General features: G+C 47.0%; 2 protein-coding genes across 2 annotated transcripts; one reads left to right on the plus strand and one right to left on the minus strand.

The window, feature by feature from the left end:
• Nucleotides 1–436: 436 nt before the first annotated feature.
• On the plus strand, nucleotides 437–20,010 carry CIZ1 (CDKN1A interacting zinc finger protein 1). Its single transcript, XM_063408965.1, is given in 18 exon segments — nucleotides 437–656; nucleotides 659–744; nucleotides 747–809; nucleotides 1,368–1,501; nucleotides 3,375–3,490; nucleotides 5,989–6,155; nucleotides 7,117–7,252; nucleotides 8,160–8,220; nucleotides 11,002–11,081; nucleotides 11,431–11,510; nucleotides 12,459–12,641; nucleotides 12,976–13,106; nucleotides 13,519–13,603; nucleotides 14,168–14,281; nucleotides 14,622–14,801; nucleotides 15,379–15,448; nucleotides 16,537–16,658; nucleotides 19,303–20,010. Coding segments are annotated over 18 exon segments (2,415 nt in total). The 5' UTR covers nucleotides 437–616; the 3' UTR covers nucleotides 19,870–20,010.
• On the minus strand, nucleotides 19,897–24,928 carry BBLN (bublin coiled coil protein). The gene is made up of 2 exons (XM_063408964.1): nucleotides 24,424–24,928; nucleotides 19,897–21,483 (listed from the first exon to the last, which is right to left on the minus strand). Exons 1-2 carry the CDS (start codon nucleotides 24,911–24,913, stop codon nucleotides 21,290–21,292), a joined length of 684 nt encoding a protein of 227 aa, XP_063265034.1. The 5' UTR covers nucleotides 24,914–24,928; the 3' UTR covers nucleotides 19,897–21,289.
• Nucleotides 24,929–25,724: the final 796 nt, after the last annotated feature.

Consider the following 25,724-nt stretch of genomic DNA (forward strand, 5'->3'; position numbering starts at 1 on the left):
TGGTCATCTCCAAATTGATTATTGTAAAATCAGGTATAAAAAGGCCCAAAGGAAAAATCAACATATGCTGCTGCATTGAAAATTATTCATGATAACTGTGTATCACCAGTAACTGTCTGAGTTCAGCTTATAATGCTTAAAGGTAAAAATCATTTCCAAGGACTTTAATGAATCAAGTAGTCTTTACTGGCATGAACAAAAAGACTATAAAGTAAATTATTTCAGGATGGATTCTCTGGGATAGCAAGGAGCAGAAATGCATATTTATCCTTGTGAGGTGTAGCATAAGAAGAAATTATAGTCACAGTGTATTTTCATAGAGAGCCTGTGTGTACTGAAAGCGCTTAAAATAATTTTGCTATGGAAAATAGGCCCTGCAGGAAACGTTTTGCTGCAAACCCACCCCCTGCCAACCCCCTCCTCCAGAAAAAAAAAAAAGGAAAGGGGGAAAAGGGGGGGACGGACCTGCTAGAGAAGTCATCTCAGTGTACAGCATAGAGCAATATTGCAAAAGTCCCTGTTTGTTTTCTTCCAGGTTCTCATGATAGGCTTGCCAAGATGTGACCACAGCAAATAGCCAGAGGCTGCTTTGGGTTTTTTCCATCTTCTCGGTGAGATGGTTACCAAAGATTCCCCTGGACTATTAAGAAAAAAGAAAAAGAACCAAAAAAACCCACAAAGAGCAGAAAGCCCACGCTGTTGGATACCATCTGCTCCCCCTGTGCAGCAGTTTATTCCATTCCCTGCCCAGCCCTGGGCAGATGGTGTCCATTCCCTCCCAGCCCTCTCGAGGGACAGGGGACCTCAATGCCGCCTGTACGCGGGGAATGAGGGATGGAGGTGCTGCGGGTTGGGGCGACCTGAAAAGAGGCTCCGGGGGTGATCCCCAGCCCCGCGGGGGCGGCCGTGTCCTGCAGCCCTGCCCAAGGAGCTGCCTCCCGCCTGGGCTGGGCCGGGGAGCGGGGCCGGGCAGGTGCTTGTTGTCCCCGGCGGGAAGATGGAGGCGGCGGGCGGGGAGTGGTGATCGCCGCGGGCTGCGCTGTGAGTGTCGGTGGGGCGAGGAGGCGAAGGGACGGCAAGCGGCTGCGGGTCCCGGCGCGGCCCCGCCGCGGGGAGCGGAACGAGCTGCGGGCGCCGCGGGCAGGGGAGGGTGGGAGCGGGTTTTGGGAGGTGGGGTTTGGAAACCTCTTCCACAGGCTGCCGCTTGCGATGACCCCGGGGGGAAGGAGGAGGCAGCAGGGGGGGATCGGCTCAGTGAATGAATGGGCGGCAGCGGCGGCGGCTCCTCTGCTCAATGGCTGCTGGGCTGATACGCGCCAGCCCCGCAGCCGGTGCCTCCCTCGCCCTCCTCCCGTATTTTGTCTCAGGCTCGCCTCGCTCGGGGCTCCCCAGACATGTTCAACCAGCAGCAGTTCCAGCAGCAGCTGCTGCAGCTCCAACACCTCCTCCAGCAGCAGCAGCAGCAGCACCATCACCACCCTCCGGCGCAGCAGGGAGGCCGGTAAGCGTCGCTACGCGAGGCCGGGGATCCGGGGCCTGTCCCGGGGGACCGCTCTCCTCCGCCTCCCTGCGCTCCGTCCCCCCTCGCCGCGGCGGGGCTGGTGCGGGGCTGCCCTCCCCTGGTGGGGAAGGCGACAAAGGGAGGCGAGGGAGGGTTGGGGGCCGCGGGCCTCGATCGGGGCAGAGCCTGGAGGCACCGAGGGGCCGCGGGTGTGGGGGGGAGGGCGGCGGCCCCTGCGGGGTGTTGCCGTGTCCCCTCTGGGCTGCGGGTTCCCTGCCCGCCGTCCGGGGCTGCAGCCCTCGAGAGCCCGTGGGTGACCCGGGTAGCCCGTGTAGGAGCGGTGGGTGGGTGGATGCTTCCAGCCGAGCGTCGCCCCTCAGGGCGAGCAGGGCAGCCGGGGCTCAGGGAAAGCGCCTCCTGCAGAAACACAGCAGAGCCACCCTCAGCAGACACGAGCACTTTATTGTTTTATTGTTGAACTTAAACTGTTTGCTTTCTCTGGCTGGGTCTCCTGGTCTAGGTGCGATGATTGAACTTATTTCTGCAGTGGCACCAGCTCTTAGGCTGTGGCTGAACACGATGGGGCAGGGAGGGGATGGAGAAAAATCATGTTTTGTTTGTGAAAGGAGAAAGGACATTTGCCAGAAAATAGACACGGTTTTCCTAAAAAATGCAAGATGTAAAACAACTTGCATAGGATCGGTTGTCCCCGATGAGCTGAGATTTGTAGAACCAACACAAATTCTCTGAAATGATGCATTTATTTGCAGTTACTGTTGTCTTTAAAACCTTATTATTTGCAAATTCAAAGCAATGGGATGTGAATTTAGGAGGAAAGTGAATTTGTTATTTAAGGAATTATTGTATTACTTTATCCTTATAAGGCATTTGTCTCTGAGGTAAGCGTGGGAAATTTTCTGTTTTACTAGAAATATGAACCTGCAAATCTTTTTACCATTTTTATATGTTTTATACTATAAAAAAACTGCACTTAAAATGCCAGTAAGGGGCTGACTGCTAGATAGCACGGCTGCATCTTACACCTTTAAAAGTATGATTTTTGTGGTATAAATATCTCGGCTCAGACACTGGAACAATCTAGAGCAGCAAATGTGAAGATGAGCTGCTGTGAATTCTGTTAAAGGGGTTGGGTTTTTTTGTCAGGATGGATATTTCGATCCGTGTTTGTACCTCTCTTCAGCTCTGACAGATTTAGCTGTGTCAGCAGCGTGTATAGAGGTGGGCCTGACCTTGCAATCGCCTGAAGAAGTGCCTGCCAGTTTCCTCAGACTTTTCTCTCACGTCTGCTCCACCCTCCTTAGAACTGGAGAGTTCTGTGCTGCTTCTTCCTCCTCGTGTTTTAAATATGAAGGCCAGGGTTTATTTTTCCATCTGGTTCTTGCAGTTAGGGGGCACCATTGACAGTTCTGACCTGTCTGGCTCTGTGTGGGAGGTGTTGATTTTGGGAAAATGAGCTCTAAGCTACTGCGAAAAGTCCCTGTTTTTTAGAACTTTTTTGTTGTCGTGTTAAATGTAGCTGCTGATCTAGATCACTCATTTCTCCTGACGGGTGCTGCATAATTCTGTAGAACCGCAGTCAGCTCCTGGGCTTTTTTTATGCTGCTTGGGAGGCTCTATGTGGGCTTGGTGCTAAGGAGTTGTCTCTGACCTCAGATTCTTTGATAGACAATCTGTCAGCTTTGGAAATTCCAGGAGAGTGGGGGAAAGAGGATACAGTACCAGTGCATGCTGTCTTTTCATGCATGTATATTAGCATTTCAGCCGTTTGCTCCCCCATTTTATGCTTGCTATGTGCCTGGAATGGAAGGGTACAGTTTTTATTGGGTTCTCATGATTGATGCCTCTTTTCCAGGGGTTTGCCGCCACCGCAGCAGCAACAGATGCTGAGCTTACGGGCAACAAATCAGCCGTCGCTGCTCAATGCCAATCCTATGCTTCAGCGGGCCTTACTCATGCAGCAGATGCAAGGTACTGTCGTTATGGGAAACGCTTACTTACTGGAGTTATTTAATCATCCTCTTGGACTGAAACCATACCAGGGCTATTTCCTGCTGAACCAGTGCAGTTCTTGTACTTGGCAGTTCCGTTTGTTGTCTTTTTTTTTTTTTTTCCCCTCTTCTCTTTAAATTAGTCCGTGGTCTTCAGAACAGAGGTTCTTCAGTTGTTGAAAATCACGTGTGCCAACTGTTCACAACTGGGAATAGCAGTAGGAGGTATCAGGTTAGATACTGAATACATGCCGTGCCATTTAGGCTTGATGGAGCAAGGTTTTTTTCATCAATATATTTAGATAAAATACTGAGATTTGGGTTATTTGTTTGTCTTTCTCGGTTACAAGGTTAAGGCCATTTATTTAATTATCTGTTACATACACACTAACCTCATTTGCAGTCTTTGTCCAAACTTAGTGCACTACAAATAAATACAGTATATCGAGGTAGAAGATGGTTTGGGTGTTTAGTGTATTGTGAAATTTTGATTCCCTGAAATGACTGTAATTTCTACAGTGGGTAATATCTCTGTCTTTCCATTACTGTATTTCCACAAGTGGATTTTCCTTTTCTTTTTGTGTTTTCAAAACAAATTTATGAAGCTGCCTTAATAATAGCATTACTAATGTAAAGATAATAGGAATAAAGGTATGGTTTTATTTTTTGCTCGTGTCTTAACCTGACAGTTCTTTTCAACACAGAAAATCAGTACCTGAGTTAGTTTTCAAGTGCCTAGTCTAGATTAATGCCTGCAATTTCTACCTTGCCTGTGAATCATGTCCAGATGTGAAGACAAAGGATTTATTCTGCATGTTGTTAACTCTCCTTTTGTTCTCTCTTGCCCATTTAATGAGAGGGCTCTCTAGTGACTCCAGTGGCTCTCCACAGATCTCTCTCAGGTTGAAGGGAAAGTGACAGACAGGGAAAGAGAAAGGACAAGGCATGCTCTGAAGATGGGTGTACATATATCGTTGTCAGGAAAATTGTGACTCCAGCCTTCAGTCAGCCATGCTCCTTCTAGATACATCTAGATACAGCAGGCAGCTGACGTTTTCCCCTGAATCTTTTATTGAGAAGTTGTATTTAAATAGTGTGCCAAGGACCTGGGGCTAATTAGATAGAGCAGGATAAGATATGCTAATGAACACTTTACATGCACTTTGTCATAATGTTGCTCCTCTGCACCTCTCCATGGAGTTGTGACTTCTCTCAATAACCTACCTCAGGTAGCCACAGGTAACATGGAATATGGTTGCCAACGTCCAGTGTGGGCCTGTTTAGTGATGTGAATTTTTTGGCCATTCAGGTTTGGGTTACATGTAAGAATATCTCATGCTGTGCCACTTCTGTCCCTGGGAAGCATCAACATAAATAATTCATTGGCTGTGTGTGGCTTCAGCAGTGGGAATAGGAAAAGATAAACACTTCAAATTGAAACAGATGTGTGGTTCTTTAAAGGTATCAAACCAAGAGCAGAAGATAATTTCTTGTGTTAGATTTTTTTTAATATATATATATTTAATAATATATATTTAATATATTTTTAATATAGCTATGCCCTTTTACAGTAAGGGATTATATATGGGAAGTAATAATTGATTAGATTGCTTTTGAAGACAAACATAGGGAGCATTTCCTATTGTGTTACAGGCTTTGAACACTGTAGCTTGGTTTTTCAGATGTTGAGTGCCTGTTTCCAAACTGTGCTGCCCTGTTTCGACAGCTGCTAAAAGGCTGGAGTATGCACTAATTCAAAAATTAGAAAGAAAAAATGGCAATTTAAGTCCAGGTTCCCTGAATGATGGATGGTTTCTAAGGGTATGCTGAGGCACCTGGGCCTCTCCATTCCCTCTCCCCTGAAATGGGATGACAAGGACTGTCTTCAGAAGAAATTTTTGAGACTTGATTAATAGTCTGTGGATGCTGAACTGTTCAGAAGACATTATAATTGGAAATGGCAGAGTCTCAAGTGTCAGAGTTGAGGTTGACATGTTGAGCTTGCATGACAACCAGGTGGCAGAGAGGACTGTGGGATTTTTAAAAAAACTTCAGTGTTGTTTTAAATGAAATGCTATTACTGGTTTATGTTAAAGAGCTCCATGCTATGGTTTGGGCAATCAGCTGCACAAATGTGGAGTGAGTTTTCCTTTTTTTTTAGACAGTTTTTGTAAAACAAGACCTTGTTTGTTGTAAACACAAGTGCTAATGTGCTCAGATCAAATAATTGCTCTAATGATCTTTGCCTGGAGTGACAATTATAATTAAATAGCCTGATCCATAGTAATAGCTGCTATCACACTGAATCATTCTGTGTGCTGAACAGGGTAGAGCACAGAGTACCTATACAGTGTCCAGTAAAGGACAGGGTCGTGTGTAGAGGAGCCCTTCTCCTCTACCTGCTGCTTGTTCAGGTGGAAGATTTTCTTTCTCCTTTGCACAGCACAGGGCAGTGAAATGCTGTGTTTGCACTTACAGGAAACCTGCGTGGATTTAACATGACAGCTCCAGCACTGCAGCAGTTCTTCCCTCAGGCTACAAGACATTCCCTCCTGGGACCACCACCTGTTGGGGTCTCCTTAAAGCCAACTCGGCTGGGCTTCCCCAGCCTCCCATTCCAGCGGCAGAACCGGACCTTTCGCAAGGTGGGATTGTGTTTCCAGCTGCTGGGGAGCTTTGTGCTCCTTTTACACTTGCAGCTGTTGACTTATAGTAGGTGGAGTACAAAGGAGAAGGGAGAGAGCCTTACAAATGAAATAATGTTTTGTGCCATGCTGCTGACACAGAAATGCAGAAATCATTCCATCCCAAAGGCTTTTGTGGTCCATATTTACATTTATGATGCAAAGGCTTCTTGTCACTACTTGCCCAAGACAGAGAATTCCCCATGATAGAACTGTTTAAACGTGGGATATGAAAGGAGCCTTTAGAAGTATCTTAAAAGTAATTACATCAGAAGAAATGCTGGCTAAGTGCTTTGTTGTTCCAAAGCAGTTTGTTGTTCCTACATGGACACACTGCCTCTTTGGGCTCTTCTCCCACGTTTTAGGATCAAACTCATATTTGTCCTTGTGGATTTTGTAAAATCTACAATTCTTGTTTTGTAGAAACCTTTCTCACTTTCATCACTAAGACCTCTTTTGTATCCTGGAAATATTTCTTGGGTTGACTGCTAGTTGACTCCTCTTAGATTAGCTTTGGCATATTTCATCCCATTCTGTCAAAAAGATGCAGTGGATAAGGGAAACTCGCACTCTTGGACTGTCCTCCAGAGTCAAAAGAAGGGGGATTATTTTGGACTGTCCTTTTCCCTGCCTCTTACCAGAGTTCCTCTACCATGACCCTACCCTCTGCAAGCAGCTGGATTTCCTACAGCTGCTGCTTAAAGCATTAGGAACATGTCCTGGCTGCCTGTGGAACTGCAATGCCTTGCTCTCTTTGACCATGTAAACTTGCCTTAGGCGGGGAAGTCCCGTGTAAACCATCTATTCCTTTCAATTATCACGTGCTGGAATTCCTGTTCCTGCCCCATAGTCAAACTCTGGTGCTTTAGGCAGTGTGTGTCAAGGATTAAGGGCTGGCAGTGACTCTCTCTGCCCATTGCAGGACTTCCAGAGGGTTCCTGACAGGAAGCGGGAATTAGATCCTGGTTCTTCATCCCAGACACAAGGTGATGAGAAAATGGAAATTCCAGAGGGAATGCAAGCAGGGTCAGAGCAGAACAATTCCTCACCATCCACAGGTAAGGGAGAGTTTGTAGTGAAACAACTGCTTGCAAATATGACAAACTTCTCTTGACTAGTCCTGCAGCAAAAACTGGAGGTGATTTTAGGCTTAATCAGCTATGTTTCTCTCTAATTGTAAATACTGCTTGTGACAGCCCTCTGCTATGTGCTTCATGTACCACTTTTACCTGATTGTTTTTGACTTTTTTAATGAGCCTACTCCATTTCTCTTGCATGGAGGCCTCTCAGAAGTCCCTTTGACACAGAGCTCTCTTTAAGATGGGGGAAAAAGAGAACTGGTCTGAAATGAGTGTTTCCACATTGCCTTACCCATGCTGAAGTCAACATCTCATGCAGCCAAACACATCAAGCAGAACCAGTTACAATCAGCATACTAAGGAAAAGATGAATTGAAAGTCCTGGTGCCCCAGTTGTCAAAACAGAAATTGCTGGCACTGAATATCTTAATGTCAGATACATTACAGATGTGGGAATGTAATTTCTGACTGAAGAGTGCACATTTTAAAACTGCAGGCTTTGATGAGGTTGTGAACAGGGAATATGCAGCAGTGGAAGCTGTCTTATTAACTGGTTGCTGTCAGGTAGATGTGCCACTTTGGCTTATATTAATGTTCCCATGATCATGGCTCTTGTCACTTAGGTACAGGACTGAGACCCACTTAGTAGATATGAACATAGATTTCTTTTTTTGACCAACACCTCATACAGTGACATTGCAATAAAACTCAAATATTTGAGGTCATTATCTAACCTTGTCAGAGCAGCTCATAAATTCAGAATAAGCAGGTATTTAGTATTATTTGCTCTAACAGAGCCTCACTGGCATTTGCCATTCTGATATGGAACATGCTCAAGATGGCATGGTCTGTTTTGCTAAGGAAATCTCCTTCTATGTTCCTGCAGAGCCAAGAACTCCAACCGAGTCTGTGTTGAACACTGAGCCTGCAGCAAAAAGACTGAAGAGGTATTTATTGAATGGAGTATTGAGACAGTTACTGAGTTTAGAATTATTGTCTAATTTTATTTTCTGATAATTAGGGCTGTATACTTTATTGGCCTGACGTCTAGCATGTAAGAGGTATTTCAGATGTTTGTGTTCAGAAAATCTCGTGCTTGATGAGGTACTGGGTGTTGTGGGGTCTCTGCAAGGGGTGATCCAGTTATGAGAATGAAAAATGAGAGATGCAGCTCATCTAAATGTGCAACAAAGCTGAGTTTGCTCATGTCTTGTAAGAAGCATAGAGGTTCTTTTCTATTCTGGTGTATTTTTCCAAGCTTCTTCCCTAGACATCAAAACAGTGAAATGAGCAGAAAGGGAAACCCTTGGAATGCGTTGGGTTACAATAGGTGTAGGAGAGGCTAGTTTGAGAAATGATAAAGGAAAGGGAATCAGCGCTCCCTGGTATCCAAGCCTGTATCCATGGGCGTTGAGTACTGTATCCCTCCTGCAAAGGTTGCCTTGCCGGTATCTCTGTCTGTGGGGTATAAATAGACAAAGGCAATCCTATTATCCCCCAGGGGTGCGCAGCCCGCTGGCCTTGGCAGGCCCGTCCCGGCTCTCCCGGCCTCCCGAGGGTGCGGCAGGGACAGGCGGGGCTGCATTGCCATCTAGTGGGAAGGCACCTCGTGGAGCTCCCGGTGCCATCTGCACCGCGCTGCTCCTCTCCCAGAACTGTCACCCTTGGCTGGTGTGGAGGGAGAAGAGGAGGGAGCGAATGCAGATTTCTGTAGGCACTGACTTGAGAATTCTCCAGCATATGTTAACGACGATGAGTCAGGACTCCTGGGTCCTCTTACCTTCCCTGTTAGGCATTCGCCGCCTGCTCTTGGATAAGTTTCCTCACCTTGCTGTTTCCCATCTGTAGATTACAGATTAATGGATAGCTTTAGGGGGAATATTCCAGGATTACATGATCAAGGTAATATCTGAACATCAAAGTAAAATATTAAAGAGTGATAAATATTGTGTGCTGAGGGACCATCGTGAGTTATGGACTCTGATTAGCGAGGAAGTGAATAAATTCAATTAAAGCTAGGTCGAATACATTTGAGTGTATGCTTTGTTAATCTGTTTGCCAAAGCTAATTTAATTTTAATTACATTAATATTTAGCAGTGTATTAATCAAAATCGTGTTACATGCACTGAAAACAAGAATCAAGTCTGAGGAATGACAGCTCTCATTGCAGCAAGCCAGCTATTAGGAAAATTCTTTCCTAAGCTGCAGTTAGGGACTGCCAGATTTGATGCATATATTATGGCTGGTATTTACCTAGAATAGATTATTCCTTAGCTTTTTTTTGAAGTGTTTCTAGTATCTTCCAATGAACAGATGATGGATCTGTGAAAAAAAGTTTACTGTTCTCATAGTACCCTTCACAGATGACAAGGGCATTCCCCCCATTTATGTCATAAACTTGTGTTTCATGCTTCATTGTTCCATTTCCCTTTAGCCAGGAATACCAGCCTCCTTCTTCATTTCAGGTTTTTCCCACTTCTGCCTTTGCTCCTATGTACCATCTGTACACCTGGAACAACATCCTCATTCCAGTGCAGAAAGCACTCACCAGCGCCAAATCCTCCTTGAACACCCACTTCTAGCATGGCATGACAAGTATCCATAGAATACCATTTCCTCTTTAAATCATGCTCGTGGTGGCTTTTGCTCCCTTAGATTGCTCCTTAGGTTTGCAGTTCAGGCTGCAAACCCTCGCCCTGAGTGCTGGCACCATCTGTGTGTGGTACCGTTAGCGTTGAGCCTGCTGGCAGCACCTGACAAATAAAGTTAATGCCAGTCACTCTTGTTTAATTCGTGTTTGCAGTGCCCAAACCCTGCTGCATATTTATAGCTGTGTAACCCAGTTCCATTATCACTTATCAATCTGATAAATTATGCGGTGTGCGTGTGTTCGGATACCGGGGTGCCGTACCTGCGCTATCGGCTGTCCTGCTTGTGCAGAGAGCTGCTCCCTCTTGGCAGAAGGACACCAGCAGGTGGGAATTTGAGCCGCCCTCAGAGCAGACAGTCAAGTCATGGTGGAAAGTTAGTCCTGACAGAAAAATGGGGGATGGAGAAAGAGACTGCAGAGAACACCTTGTAACCTCTGGAAGTCAGACATTTATTCTCAAGAGTTCCCTCAGGAGCGCTTTTCTCCTTAGCAGATCACCAATACCGAATAAAACAAAGCAAGGCACTTTTGATTTGCATCTTGTAGAGTTTCACTTCCCCCACAAGCAGAGCTGTAGGGACTCTGAAATGAAACATGACTGGTATGAATAGAACAGGCAGCTATAGTGAAATCCCTGTAAAGGCACCATGGAGAACCCCTTCAGTTCTGACAGGTCTCTTCTCTCATGCACAGAGCAGCCAGGAGCACTGTCCAAGTCTTGCAATTTCCCTACAGGTCACCAGTCACAACAGGAGGGAGCTCTCAGAGCTTCTGTTAAGAGTATTTCTTGTATGAACTTAATTCCCTTCAGACTTCTTGCAGGAGAGGGCAGCTAACCAAAAAATCAGATGTAACTGTCTTGTCCAGATTATTTGGCTTCTGAATCCATTCTAGAACACTCACTCTACGTTATTTTTATTTATTTCTGCCAAATTCTTGCCTAAAATACCACTTCGTGTAGCTTACTGATTTGGTGGAGAGTGTGGTAGGTTAGACCCCAGCCTGTGCCTTTGTGTGCCTTTTGAAATTCTTGTCTGTAACATGGCAATTAAGGTGCTTTTCTTGATATCCTTGAAGTGTGACTGGGGAGTCTGCGTTAGAGGATGCCACAGACAGCAAGAAAGCAGGAGTCTCGTGCACCCATGTCCAAGCTGATGGTGAGTTGCTGAACCCTATGATTTGAACTTTTTGGGCACTCCTTGCTGGAGCTGGACCTGTAGGTCCCATGGGTCTACAGAAATGTTCTTCCCCCAGTTTTGTAGGATGGGGAAAGGAGGATAAAATCTAGGAACCAAATCCGAACTTTGTCCCCTAATATCTGTTAGCTGGCAAAGGCAAATGATTGGATGTTTCCATCTTTATTAAGGATAAGGAGAAAGGTTTGTGAACTGGCTTATGGCCAGCAGTGCTGTGAGGAAAGCTCCCTGACTTCACTCACCTGCTGCTTTGTTTTTCCTGTCATTGCTGTTTTGATTTAAGGCTGCTAAAAGGACTCTCCCTTCTTAGGTACAGACAGTGCAAAGGAGTACACAGCTGAAGATCTCTCCAGAGAGAGGAAATTCTCTGAGGAACCGAAGGCTCCTGAGGTGAGCAGACACTGCTCCATGCAGGGGTGGTGCAGAACATACAGCCTCCCCCTCCATCCTGGAGAAGCCCGTTGCCACTGGGAACCAGCTGGCACCCACGTCTGGAGCTCTGTCTCCTGCTGTAAGCTATTGTCCCTGGCAATAAGGCATAATATGTCTGCAATTAGTGCGCAGTCTGCTCTGACTTGCTGCTTTTGTACCTCTGCTGGCCTGTTCCTTACCTACTGCTGCCTATGGATGGGGTGTTAGTTAAGATTTGTGTATTCAGCTGGAAAGATGGAAAGCTGCATTGAAAGAGTTACTTAAAACTCTATGTATGGAGGGCCATAGCTAAATACATCTTTCATATTGCTTAAGAGCAAATGTAAAAAGATTCAGGTGGTATTAAAAGATGCAACCCAAGAGTCTTTTGCATGAATTTTGTGGCCCCCGTGCTGGATGTTAAATCAGGACCTTAGGCTGTGTAAAGCTGTGAGCAGACAAAGATTTAACCTCCGGTGTGAATCAGACTTGACAGTCTTCCATAATTGGAGATATTTATTGATGTGATCAAGTGTATCATCCTGCCCATGTCTGGGTTCCTGTCTCCATCAGGTGTTGTGCTGAGTAGGCTTTAATTTTGCTGTGGAGAAACATGAGCTGATTGTGTCCCTTAGCAACAATTGTTTGTGGCTCCAGTCCCCAGAGACTGGATCATACAGTGGCTGCAGAACCTACAGAATCAACCATCTGTGGTAATAGGGCTGGTGCTGTGACACAGGGATCACTGATTTAGCAGCTTTGGGAGGAGTGTGTATGAGAGTCCTTCTGATCAGCCTCCTGTGGGTTCAATGCTTAAGTGCTTTTTCCTAAAGGGCAAAGAGCTTAGGTGACATACAAAAAGCAGGTGTAATTTTTAGAGTCTTCTACTGAGGGACTGAACTTAATGTTGACTCCTTCTTTTGGCAGGTGTTGAGCTCTGGAGGTTCACTGAAAGTGACTATTCAGCAGAGCAGTGAGAGCAGAGCTATCAGTACAACAGCTCTGAAACCAGGGCACTGGGCCTGCGACGTGGGCACAGCTGATCCCAACCCAGAATCGGTCCTTAAATTCTACTGTTACATCTGCAAGACCAATTGCTGCAGTCAGCAGGTAAAAATGCACAGGTCTGACAGGGATCCAGGTGGCCAAGAGATGGGAATTAGATGGCTGCCTGTCAGGGGGACTTCTTAGCAAGGGCTCATGCTTTAGGAACAAAGAACATAAGAAATGATAACAAGTATGCAGATAAAATAAACCTCTCCTGAGAGCTGGCAAGCAACCTGCTAGAGAGAGAATGTGGGTGGATCCACAGGCAGCCATGCTCTTAAGCTTTTGTATTTCTTTGTTAAACAGCAGTCAAAAGAAAGGAAAGCATAGCTCATACCTATTATTTTCTATGTTTTGGATACATTTAAAAGCATTTTTCTCCTAACCGCTCTTTCAGAATTTCCAATCCCACATGGCTGGAATTCAGCACCAGCAGCGACTTGGGGAGATTCAGCACATGAGCAATGTTTGTTTTGTTTCACTACTGCCCATGGTGAAACAGCAGAAGGTGCTAGCAGGAAAAGATGGGTAAGTGTTGGTCTGCAGTAGAAAATTCAATCTGGATGTGGCCCTACATGGTTCTAAATTTTTTTCTTGCATCAGGGTGCGTCTCATTTTTAGGTAAGGTACAAATCCCCTCTGGTTTCAAGGGCCTTAATCTCCTTCAGGCAACTTTCTGTCTTGCTGAAGGATACCAGAGTTGACTTTGGCCTGTGTAGTTTTAATACAGTAGATGAAGTAGGAGACCTGTTTTATCTGGTCCATTTCTGTCGGCACAAGCTAAAGCAACCTGTAAGTGGGTGAGAAGGAGAGAAGATAAATCCGAGCCTGTAAAAATAGGAATTGTGAAGAAAACAATGCCAGGGACTGATTGCTAACTGCAGAATTCCATGGAGAATGAAAAAGGTGTGACTTACAGCTTTATCTGTTGTCACTTCAGAGAGACCCAGCAGCGGTGGTGTAACACGTGTCAGGTGCATTTCACAGGGGACCTCATCAAACATCGCAGGACCCAGGAGCACAAGGTAACAGCCATAGCGTGGGCTTCACTTTGCACTGACCTTTTGTCTGGGGATTAAATGGAAGTGTGTAGCATCTCCTGCTCCCCAAGCAGCAAAGGAAAAATGACTGAAGTGGAGGGATGTGCATAAAGTTCTGCCAGTAACTACCTCCCTAAGGGCACTGCAATGCTACCTCCTGCCTCTGGCATTGTTGGAGCTTCCAGTTGTAATGATGTGTCAGTATTGCCTGAGGCACCTCTAGTGTGTAATTCTTGACTTTTCTTAATAAATATGGCTTACCCAATCATTTGAATGGAGGAATTGGTGGGCAACCTCTTTAAGCTAAACTTCAGGCAGGCCAGCATATTTATTGACTCTTAGGGATGAAGTGCCAGAACATCTATTTTAAGACACACTTACTTTTACTCAGCATGTTTTTCATATTTTTGGTTAGGGAGTCCTTTCTGCTAGAAAGACTATTTTCTCTGTGGTCTCCCAGGATGCAGGGCTGACTTTGTTTCAGGATTCATCTGCATTTCTCCAAAGCAGTGCCTCTTGTGACTTAGGGAATTATCCTTCTCTCCTTAGCTGGCCAAACGCTCGCTTCGTCCTTTCTGCACTGTCTGCAGCCGCCACTTCAAGACCCCTCGCAAGTTCGTGGAGCATATGAAGTCCCCTGAGCACAAACAGAAAGCCAAAGAGGTAATACAGCCTGCGTGGAGAGCTGTGCAGGTCTGGAAGCAGCTACACTGTAGAGCAGGATAACTTTCTGCTTCCCTGACTACCGCAGGGCTGAAAGGAAGATGTGCAAGTCTTCCAACCCTATTTTAATTTTCATTTTTTGCTGAACTTCAGCTGTTAGCGCTGAAATAAGTTGAGTGAAAAAGGGAGAAGGTGTTGGATGTGTCTAGAAGTAAGAGAGCTTTATGCTTCTCTTGCAGTCCCTTCTGCTCATCACATAAAATCTCTCCTGAGTCTGAGCTCTTCCTTGGTTTAATGGAAGTGCAGAGTTGATCTGATCTTTCTTTTCTGTACCTTACAGGTCAGGCTAGGAGAGAAGGAGTTGGGGAGCCCAGAAGATTCAGAGGAGTTGATCACTGTGGATGCTGTTGGCTGTTTTGAAGATGATGATGAGGAAGAGGAGGAGGACGAGGGAGGAGCTGGTGAGGAGGAAGACCGTGATGTAGTGCTGATGGAGAATGAGGATTCTGCTGCCAAGCAGGTATGCTGTGCAAAAGAAGAAGGCATGACCTATCTGAGAGTCTGCTGTGGGATCCTATTACATGGTCTTGGCTGGTTGAGCTCGGGCTTTCAAGAGTCTGCTCAGCTTTGCCCAGCAGTAGGGTGGGACTCCAGGGTTCTTCCCAGAGCACAGGGTGATGCAGAAGAGGATCAGGCACTAAGTGTGGGATACATTAAGGTGTTTCTGCTGTGCTGTACAGCTGCTGTCTTCAGACATTACCTTGTTGAGGAATACAAAGCAGTATTGACAGTCTCTTTGAACAGCCCAGCAGTAGCTGGGTCTGTTAGCAAACATGTAGAGGTTTATCTTGGCAGATACATTCCCAGTAGAGAGCAGTTACCAAGGAGGTACTTCAGGCTTGGAGTACAAGGGGTGAATTTAATCCTAGTAATGAAGTCTCCTGACATTGGGGTTTGCATCTGCCCCTGACCAGAGGCTGTGCAATTCTGTCTCTGGTGTGTGAATCCTCTGTTTTGCTCCCAAGCTTACTAGAAAAATGCAAGAGCCTGGCAATTGCCACAGATACAATGGGCACTAATGTTCTTTCGGTTTCCAGACTGGGCTGAAGGAAGTGTCTTTGGAGGATTACGAAGGAAGTGAGAAGTATTGTCCAGACACAGCCTATGGTAAGCAAGCAGAGTTAAGCACAAAGGGCCACAGAGCCTTCTCTGGCCACATGCTGTATCTGTAGGAGAGGATGGTCTCTACCTACTGTTATAATGACTTCTTGGGCTCTGGTGCTCCAGCATCTGCATTGGACTGGTGCAGGTCACTGCTGCCTGGAGAAGAACATCTCCTGAGAGCAGGATGTATCTTTATTACTGTGTGATAAAACATAAGGATGTGATTGATGTTTGTCAGCTGCCTTTTGCTTTGAAGAAGGATAAGAGCCAGATACATTTCTAAGGTAGGACATGGAACAAGCAGGGCAGGAGTACTGAAGAAAATAGGTAGCAAATGAGGGATGCTCTGGAAAGATGAAGTCGGAAAACATATTGATTGGAATGCTTTCCAACAGAAATGCAGCTTGCAGAGAGATACTGAGCATCACTGACAGTATCAAGCTCTCTGCTAGACCCAAACTGTGCATGTTTCCTCTGCTTCAGAACCCCCACGCTGTACCGAGCAGTTCCTCAGCCGTGCTGCTGGCCTGGTGGGCACTGGTGCCTCCAGATGGCTGTGTCTGGTCCCCACCCTGTAAGCGACTGACTTCAAACCCCCAATGGCCACTCGTGTTTGAGGAGGGCAGCTCTGCAGAGGCTGTTTTGTGCCCAAGGAGAGCTCTGTTTACACGGATCTTCCATATCGCTGTAACCTTCCACTATCGTGTGGCAGATGGAATAATGATTCATGCTGTGAATGTTCTCTGCGTGTTCCTCTTGCGCGCCTGCTGTCTTCTGCTTGGTTTGATCCCATTACATTAGATCACATGTTCTCTGTAGTTTTCCATTGTATCCTTTTCTCCCTTTTCCCCCCTTAACGCTCTGTGTAGTTTCTTTGCTCTGGCAGCCAGATTTCTCTCTGAATATCAACCACAGCCATTCCATGGTAAGACAAGATATTCAGCAAGTCATCTTGCAAATCCCTGATTAACAGAAGCAAAGCTTTCCACCTCTCCTTTTTTACCCCCACCCCCCTTCTCTTTTAACATGCTTTCATTATTTGAGTTCCATTCAATGTGATCTGTGATTTCCCTTCCCCTCCCGTTTCGCAGGCCTGGATTTTCTGGTCCCCGTCGCAGGTTACCTCTGCAGGCTGTGTCACAAATTCTACCATAGCGACTCCGCTGCCCGGCTCGCACACTGCAAGTCCCTGATGCATTTTGAGAACTTTCAGGTTAGACCCTTTGGCGATTGCATGGCCTGGCATTTGTTACCCCCTGTGCGTGTCTCTCCAGTGAATCCACCACGTTAGCTGTCTTGTCTCCAGCTCATTTCCATCATCCTTGTGTCCATCATGCTGTAGCTTTCTCCTGGTGTGCTCTGTCTTTGTCTCCCTTGGCCCTTGTAGATCTAAAACCAGTAAAATCCTGCTTCCCAGCTACTGCTGCTGTCATCTTCTTGCCTGTTTCTGGCTGGGAATCTTCCTCAGAGTGTCCACTGTTTGCTGAACCTGTGGAGTCTGTCATTCAGTCTAGGCCTCTTCTCTATTAGATTACAGGTTGGTCAAGGTGGGTTTGAGCAGGAGAGAAAGGCTGTTCCTTGTAAAGAAAGCTGGTGCATACACATCTCCAGGTGTGATAGTGCAAGAACAGCTCCTTTAGCCAAAAGTGTGGGTGTGATTCATCCAGGAAGAGGCTTGGTAAAATCAGGTATCTTAGAAATTTGAAAATTTAACAATACAGACTTTATGTGATTGAATCTACAAGCTGGTGAGAGTCCATTTGTCCCCAGGGTCAGCCTGCAAGAGGATTTCTGTCTGTCTGTCTGTGTCTGCTACCCTTTCCTAGAAACTCCTTAGCACAAAGCTCTGCAAACTGATGCTGTTCCTTTGCTTTTCTGGCTCCACCTGAAGAAGCCATATTGCCCCTTGCTGCTTTTGTATCTAAAGCTTTTCCTACTGGGCTGGCCTGGAATCTGCCTCCATTGTTCTGTCCTTGTTGACTTGCCAGGGGGTGAGGGGCCTGGATTAGTGCTTGTGGAGGGTACACAGGGCTTGCACTGTTTCTGCCCTACCCCGTGACCACTGCCTGGGCCCTCCTGTATGGGAGAGCACTATTGCCTGTCCTTGGCAAGGAGGGAGGCTCCCACATCGACTTTGTCCTCTGCCTGCACCCACAATCTACTCCCAAAAACTGCTGTGCTTCCCTGCCACCTTTTAAAGTCGTGTCTTAAAAAAACCCAGACGTACATAATCAGACATACACCCCTAACCCTCAAAACTTCATGATTTTTTTCTAATCTTCAGACAGAAGAAACTATTCCCAGTTGGCCATCACTGCCTCTAGGAAGGGGTGGAGTGCTTTAGAATTCTGGCAGCATTCAGAGCAGTGGATTTGGAATGGGAGGAGACCACAGCTGTTCTTCCCCTGCTGCTCATCCTCTCCCACTCTTGCAGCTAGTCATTTCAGGAATGGAGGAACTGGCCTTGCTGTTTTCCTGGCTTTACATCAGCATAGAGTGAAACTGCAGCAGCAGTCACTTATGTCACTCTTTTGGCCCATTTAGAGCTGAAATCAGATGTTCTTCAAATGCATGCCAGAGTGACCTGAGAAGTTCATGAGAAGAGTCCAAACTTACATATCTGCAGGCAGATAAACTATTATTCTTGGCTGCCTGAGTGCCTTGGGGTTGTCACAGTCTTGAGTTAAATCACTGCCAGTTGCTGGGGTATTCTCAGCAGAGGGTTTCAGAGCAGAGAATTGTGTGCTGTTGAGACAATTAACAGCATCACTCTGGACACCAATTTGCATGCCTGCACCTGCTTAGGGTTGGGTACAGTATGATTCGACTGATCCAATTCCAGTGTGATATGATATTATTCATATCCCATGATTTGAGGACAGAGGAAGAACAAGCCTGCAGTGATAAACTGAATTACAATGTAAAACTGCCTGTCAGATGTGCTGTAATTCCACATTGCAGACTGCTGAAAACCCTTGTGCTCGAAATTGTTTCCTTAAATTGTCAGGTGTAATGCTAGTGCCAGTTCAAGGAACCCTCCAGCAGGCAGCTGAAAGGGAGTAGATTATGAAGGGAATTCTGTGGGAAAGAGGGAACTTCAGTTTGTTCCTTTAGCTCATGCTCTGTCTGGGCATTGAAGACTGGGTTCCTGCTATGTGTTAGCTAACTACAGTGAGTTGTTTTCCCAAAATGCAGTGTAGAACATGCGTAGTAGCCATTTTAATCTCTTTACAGACCTCTACTGGTTCATCATGATAGTGAATGCAAATGAGTCATTTTATTGATGATGTGCTTACCTTTACTCTGTGGAAAACCTCAGTGACTTGTAACAAGATAAAATTGGTATTGTAGCCTTCCTGTCAACAGTTCCACTGACTGTGCAGATTGTATCAACAGAGTAAAAAAATACAGAGCTTCCAGCTCAAGCCTTGCTTTGGCTGATAAACATTTAATCACACCAGTGGCTGAGGGCTGTGCAGAGCCTCACATGCTCGGGGTATGTGTCCTGGAGTAGCTGAAGCAGGAGCTGTCACTTGTACTGTTACATCTACTGAGTCCTGAGTCTGAGATTAACAGCTGCCAGGTCTTGATTTCTGTCTCAGGAGCCACAGGTCTGCCATGCACTCGCTCAGCATTAAATAATGCGAGAGGGACTTCAGTTTTTAATATCACTTTTCCTCACAGGAGCTGACCCTTCTCTGTTGAGAGCCTCAGCAGCCAGGCCAGGAGCTGCTGAGATCACTTGTGCCCCTGCCACTCACCACCGTTTTTGTACAGGTGTTCCTGGACCAGCTGCTGCTTTGCTGCAGTGACAGGAGCTGAGCTTCTCTCTCACGTTGGTTTGTTTGTATTTGCAGAGATACAAGGCAGCAAGGCATCGTGCCACAACTGCCTGCTCCGAGGCTCCTTTGCATTCCCAGGGCTCCAGCTCCCAATTGCTGGATGATCCAAACCAGCCTCTTGCTACAACACCACATACCAGCGAGATGAATGATGATGGTGGGATAGATAAGGAGGGCACAGAGCTGTCAGCCCTGCAAGAACAAACTTCAAGGTCTCTGGAGGGTAAGGGTGAGCTGGCCACCTCTAGGCCAGAGGGCAAGAGCCTGGCCAGTGTGACTGACGATGTGTGTGGTATCATGGTTGTAGAAGAAGAAAGTCTACAGGAAGAGAACAAGTCCACTGCCAGTAGTGCTGACTGCCTGTTCTCTGAGGAGAGCCACACCCCAGGGGAGTCACTGGGACGTGAGGAAGAAGCCAACACAGCCAGGCAGAGGGCAGGCACAGATGACCACCAGGATCCAGGGAGTGGAGGAGGCTCAGGCCAGGAGGCAGCAGCAGAGCCCTCCTCCCTCGCCAAAGGTGAGACAGCCGGTCTCACCTCTGCTGGGTGCAGACGCTCTTCCAGGCGCAAACCCAGATAGAGTGGCCTTAAAGGAGAGCCCTTCACATATGATATTTGCTGGAAATGTTTATTTTCTGAGTCTTTTAATAGAGCAAAACCTTCAACTTTACTGCTGTTTTTATTTTAAGAATAAATAAGCCTGGCTTTAGCGTGTCTAATACAGGATAGTGTTGCTTATTACTTGTACAGTTGGGATACAGCAGTTATTTGGAAAGACTGAGGCTTGGATTGTTGAACCTGAAAGAAGATGGTAATGGGATTTCCATAGGGGACAAACTTCATGAAGTGATGGACGCAGACTTAAGAATTCTTTGTAGTTCCTCTCGCTTCCTTTCCAGAGAAAATGTTTATCTCTTGGGAGACTCTGCTGAATTCTGCTTCTCAGAACACTTTCCTTTCTAAGATACACACTGTTGGACAAGCAGTCTTGGACAAGTCCTAAGCTAGGCAAGAACATGCACCTTGGTCCTTTGTTAATACTACAAGGCTTAATCCAATCTGTTCTCATAGTGGAGACTCTCAGGAACAAATTTTGTTTCAAACTGATTTTAATAAAACAGATTTCTTTTAAATAACTTCTTTAACTTTCAAAAAACCTCCTTTAACTCTACATAAGCAGAACAGTAAGAGTTGCTTCAAAAGTGCTGGTTCTAGGACATACTGACAAGATGACAAGGTACAGACCAGACCTCTCGTGACTTGTCATGATGTACAGGCAGGGCTCTGCTCTCTATTACTGATGCTGTTGTGGGGGCTAAGCAGGCTGCTCTACCTCTCTCCACTCCTCGGTCCTTAATGGCAGCTGAAGGAGTGGGGCAGCTCCCAGTTACAACAGTCAGAAACATCACTCTGGTAGCTTGTCTTATCTGCTTGGAATGCAGTGGAAGTGTGCAGTGATCTGGAACAATGTGCCCATATTTCATACATCACAGTTAATGTGACTAAGGGAGAAGCTGTCGCTTCAAGGCAGCAGCTGGCCCAGGCCCTCCCTCTCCAGGGCTGTCATCAGAGTTACACAGGGACAAGCCTGGAGTCAGGACAGCCCCTGCCAACTGCCCTTTCTGAGGGGAGGGAGTAGAGCCATAATACTCCTTGCTTGGATTTAAGGGAAAGAGAGCAGAGATCATTTTTCCACTTTGTGAAGAGGGCCTGCCTGCAAAGCACCCGCATGGCCTCAGGTTTCCTACAACCAGCTTTAACCAAGTGTGAGTGCCAGGCTCATGCTGGAGAGCAGAAAGAAGCAGCTCTCCTACACTCATCCTTGTGCTTCTGCACCTGTCTCACAGCTAAAGGAAAACAGAACATGGAGATGAATGGCAGGATACAAACACAGGAACAAGTAACAGACACGAGGCACCTCCGCTATTCAAGTTTTACATTAAATTGGTGATCAGGAACTGTCCCCTAAACAACACCAGCTGCGAGTGTGTGGTCAGACTCTAGGCAGGAGGCTGGGATCCCTGCACATCAGCTCCTGTGTTCAGCTGCTTGCTCTGCTGCTGGAACTCCAGCCGGGTCTGACGGTTGGACTCCAGCAGTTCCTTCAAGCAGACGTGCAGGTGATCATTCTTCTCCTCCAGGTGATCCAAGCAGGAGTTGATCTGGTCCAGCATGGAGTTGATTGCTGCATATTCTAAAAGCAAGGGAAATGAGAGACTGAACAATGTAAGTACATTGTCACTGCAGTCAGAGCAGACAGCGAGAGCTCTGGCAGAACATGCCCACAAAACAGCATTTTGGCTGTGCCTTCCTTGCCCCTGGGTGCATGAAGTTCCCTGATGAAATGAGGCCAATGGGAAGCTGGAACACTGCTAACGATCTTAAGCAAGGTACCTGGGCAGTCCAAACCCACTGTGGGCACATCTGAGCCTGACATCTCACACACACACAGCCAACCACAGGCTGAGTAACAGTACCAGATAAATCCCAAAAACAAGTCATCCTTTTTAGCTGCCTTTGGAATCGTCCTTCCTGATAGTACAGGCATTTTGTCGGCATGTCACACTGTTTATTTTCTGTGAATTATCTGGACAAGGCTTCCAAGCTGGGAGGTGTTCCACTCAGGCCTGGCTGGAGTCAGGCTGCCATAACAGTGCAGCCATGGCTGTGGCAGGAGGAGGGGATGAGCCCAAAGGTGCTGGTGATGGCACCTTCATTTCCACAGGAAGGTAAGTGTTGGACGTGTTGGACACTGAGTGCAGCCACAGGATTTCCATGCTCTATTAAGGCTGTGGGTACTTCAGATTAAACGCAGACTCACTGCAAATGATGCTGGCAGTTGGTTCTCTAGGTACAGTTTCTTATTCACAGCACTGTTTCAAGTGCAGCAGTTTGCCTCAGTACAATTACATTTCACAGTGTGTTAGCACTGTCACTCAGCTGAAAAGTGCTGTGCTACTGCAACACTTGATTTTGGATTGCTCCAAGCAGTATTCACACAATCCTGAAGAACAACAAAAATCCAGACTGAAAAAATGGAGAAGATAAACTGCTGAGGTTATTCAGGACCTCCGGGGAGCTGAAGGAGGCCACAAATGGAGCCAGTCCCACGTTCCCTTCTGAAGCTGCACAGCTGGATGAGTGCGGGGAGGCAGAGGTGGAGCTGTGACCTGTGGGCTGATGTTTGTGAGGATTGTCCCTGCAGGACAGGGAAGGACAAGCCCACACCTCAGGGGCTGGGGCTGCTCCTCTGAGCCCAGTGTGATGCTTACGGTGCCTGGAACGCTGGGCTGAGCTGAAGGATGTGGAGAGAGGAGGGAGGATGAGGATGTGCTCTGGGCACCCTAGGAGGGTCAGGCTGTGCTGAAATCCCTCACACCAGCTCTACCCCCCTCAGCTGCCCCTTTGCCAGGGTGTCCCCAGCACACCAGGTCCAGACACTGCTATTTCCAGCAGCTTTAAAAGAACTGTGAATATTTAAACATTGAAGTCATTTGCATTATTAATAGCTAAGAAGTTTCATTATGAAAAAATAATTATCCTCCTTTTCTTATAACCACTTTGGAGCCTTTCAGAGTGTTGCATCCATTAATTCTTTGGAGAACTGTGTGATGTTGGATTTGAGCTCATTAATAAAAGTTTGGCCTTGCAGGTATACACAGAGGTGGCATTACAAGCGAGAGGACCGATGATGTTCTTGCATTTAAAAATCAATCCCACAAACACATGCTTTCCAAAAAGGGGGCAGTTAACAGTATTTTTCAAGGTATGTGAGTTACAGCTCTTCAATCTGATGCACCATATTCCAGTGAAATGGAAGACATGGTAACTACTTCTGACAAGGAACATTTATCAGCTTGGTGAGAAGTCTGTAATCAGAACAGAAGCTTAATTTTTCTCAATGCCTAAAACTCAAATGAAGGTTATATAATTTGTGCAGCTTTGGAAAATGAAAAAAAATTTAACCATTTAAAAATAAGCTGTAAAAACCTTTTATTTGATTGTAAGCTTGGTAAATTTTTGTGGAAACATAAACCACAGCCCTATTGGAAACACTGAGCAGAAGTATGGCAATTGCAATTAACTCCTCCACATTACTGCAAGAACAGTTGACAAAATTATTAAGATGAAGGAAGAGATCCACAGCCTCAGCTCCACTAGACCAGGAAATAATTTCAGCCCTTTATGACCAGCTACTGCACACAAAGCGCAGTTAATTACAAGCTGAACAACCCAATTAGTTAGGATGTAGATCCAATTTAGTGACTTTCTCCATCACATCCAATATGTCGCTTAGCTCTTCAAAAATGTGAAATGCCAATCACTGTGATGATGCAAAACAGTGAATGTGCTTGGGGTGTTTCAGGGCAGAAATGGTTGTCCTGTCACTGCAGCTAGATCCCAGACACAACTCCTAAAATCACCTGTGCGAGTCACATCTGGAAACAATGTTTGGGGAAACAGCAGAAACCAACTCCACTGTTTTCAAGAGAAGAGTACCAAAGTGCTGACTCTGAAAGAATTCCAGTTTTAAGTGTGACCTCTACGTCCACATTACTGCTCTGCTGTCGTCTCACTTTCTCCATGAGCTGGTTCTAACCGGACAGGGCAGTATCAGAAACTTCATACCCAGGCACTGCAGAAATGCCCCAAAGTGGAATTTGCCAAGCTACCCGCATTGAATTATCTTTTTTCCATGGATGACTACTTCTCCCAGATCTGCCCATGTGATCTGCCCTGTGGTTTCGAAACCTGAATATCCTCTTTCCTGATATCAGCACTCCGTACGCCAACAAAGACACAAAATAACTTTTTCACTAAAAAAAGAAAAAAAAAAAAAAGAAAAAAAAAAAAAAAAAGCCATCCCATCCAAAAAAAAAGGGTAACACGTAGGAGCTCGGTGCCCATGGCTGGGTGCGAATCAAACCCTGCAGCCCCTCAGCCCCACTGCCGTGTAGCGGATGCATCGCTGGCGTCGGGCACCGCTGCCGGCAGAACCTCTGGGCACACCTGCGCACACCTGAGCACATCCGGACACACCTGCACTCCGCCCCCCGCAGCCCAGGTACCAGGCCAGGCCATCCTGCGCCGCGGGATCCCCTCCGAGATGGCGGCCCCGCTCTCCCCCACGCACCTTCCTCCTCGAAGGTGTCCCCGCCGTCGTCGCCGTCGTCGCCGGTGCCGCCGCCCAGCACGTGCGGGTCCCCGTTGGGCCCCGACATCCCGCCGCGCCCGCCCGCGCCTCGGCGCCGCCCGCACGGCGCGCCCGTGCACGCGCGGAGCCTCCAGCCAATGGGAGGGCAGGGCGCCCTGCGCGTCACGCAGGCCGGCGCTGCGGCGAACTCTGTGGTTAGCGCGGAGGGCGCGGGGCGGAGGCGCGCGGGCGGGCGGGCGCGGCGAGCGGCGCTAGGCAGGGGACAGCCCCGGGGGTCAGCGCCACGTTCCTCGGGGATTTTTTTCCCCAAACGCGCACCCAGCGCTAGGCTGTGTCCTTGCCGTCCCCAAGTGTCCTCGGGTCCTCCCAGATTCCCCCGCTTAGGGGCCGCCATCGGCACTAAGCGCTTCTTTCCCAACACAAGTGATGCTCCGTACGGATAAATCTGCATCCTGTCCGTGCGGGCCATCCCGTCGCAGCGAGGGCTTTGCTACTGAACTCCCAACTCCAGCCCTGTTACCAGCTCTGCTTCGTCCACTAAGCGGCTTGAACCAGCCTCAGGTCACCTTCCCACTCCTTTTCCCTAAAGCAACAAGCACGGTTCACTTTGCCCTTCCCTGTCTTTGGCCTGGTATCAGCCGCACCTCAGTCACCTTGAGGAGGTCTCATCGCTGTGTGGTGTTTTCATCCCCGGGAGAGAACTCACTGGGATGAAAATAACCCACAATTAGAGCATTGATTCAAGCAGTGCTCCTGAGATCAAGGACTCCGTTATTAAGTGGGTATTTGGGACAAAGATGAAAGAAAAAGTCATGTCCTCATTTAACATTGCAGCCACATCTCCTTTCTGTGGGTAACAACCGTGCTGTGCTGCAGAGTCAGGCTCGTGTTGCACCCCAAATGGGGAAACTGAATTTAAGTGTCATTAGTGGATGTAACCACGTTAATAAAACAGATGATGACTTTCAGTGTGGGTATGTGCTGACCAGAATCCACAGCTCCACTGGACAGAGAACCACAGAATCCCAGAAGGGGTCGGGCTGTGCAGGGTCACAGAGGGGCGTCTGGTCTCACCTGCTTGCTCAAGCAGGGTCACCCCAGTGCACATGGCACAGGATTGTGTCCAGACAGTTCTGGAATATCCGCAGTGAGCAAGACTCCATACCCTCTCTGGGAAACCTGTTCAGGGCTTGGTCACTGCACAAGGTTTTGCTCACGTTCAGGTGGAACTTTCTGTGCAACAGTTCCTGCCCATTCCTCTCGTTCTATTGCTCAGCAGA

Source organism: Prinia subflava, chromosome 12 (genome assembly GCF_021018805.1).
Source record: "Prinia subflava isolate CZ2003 ecotype Zambia chromosome 12, Cam_Psub_1.2, whole genome shotgun sequence".
Lineage (NCBI taxonomy): Eukaryota > Metazoa > Chordata > Aves > Passeriformes > Cisticolidae > Prinia > Prinia subflava.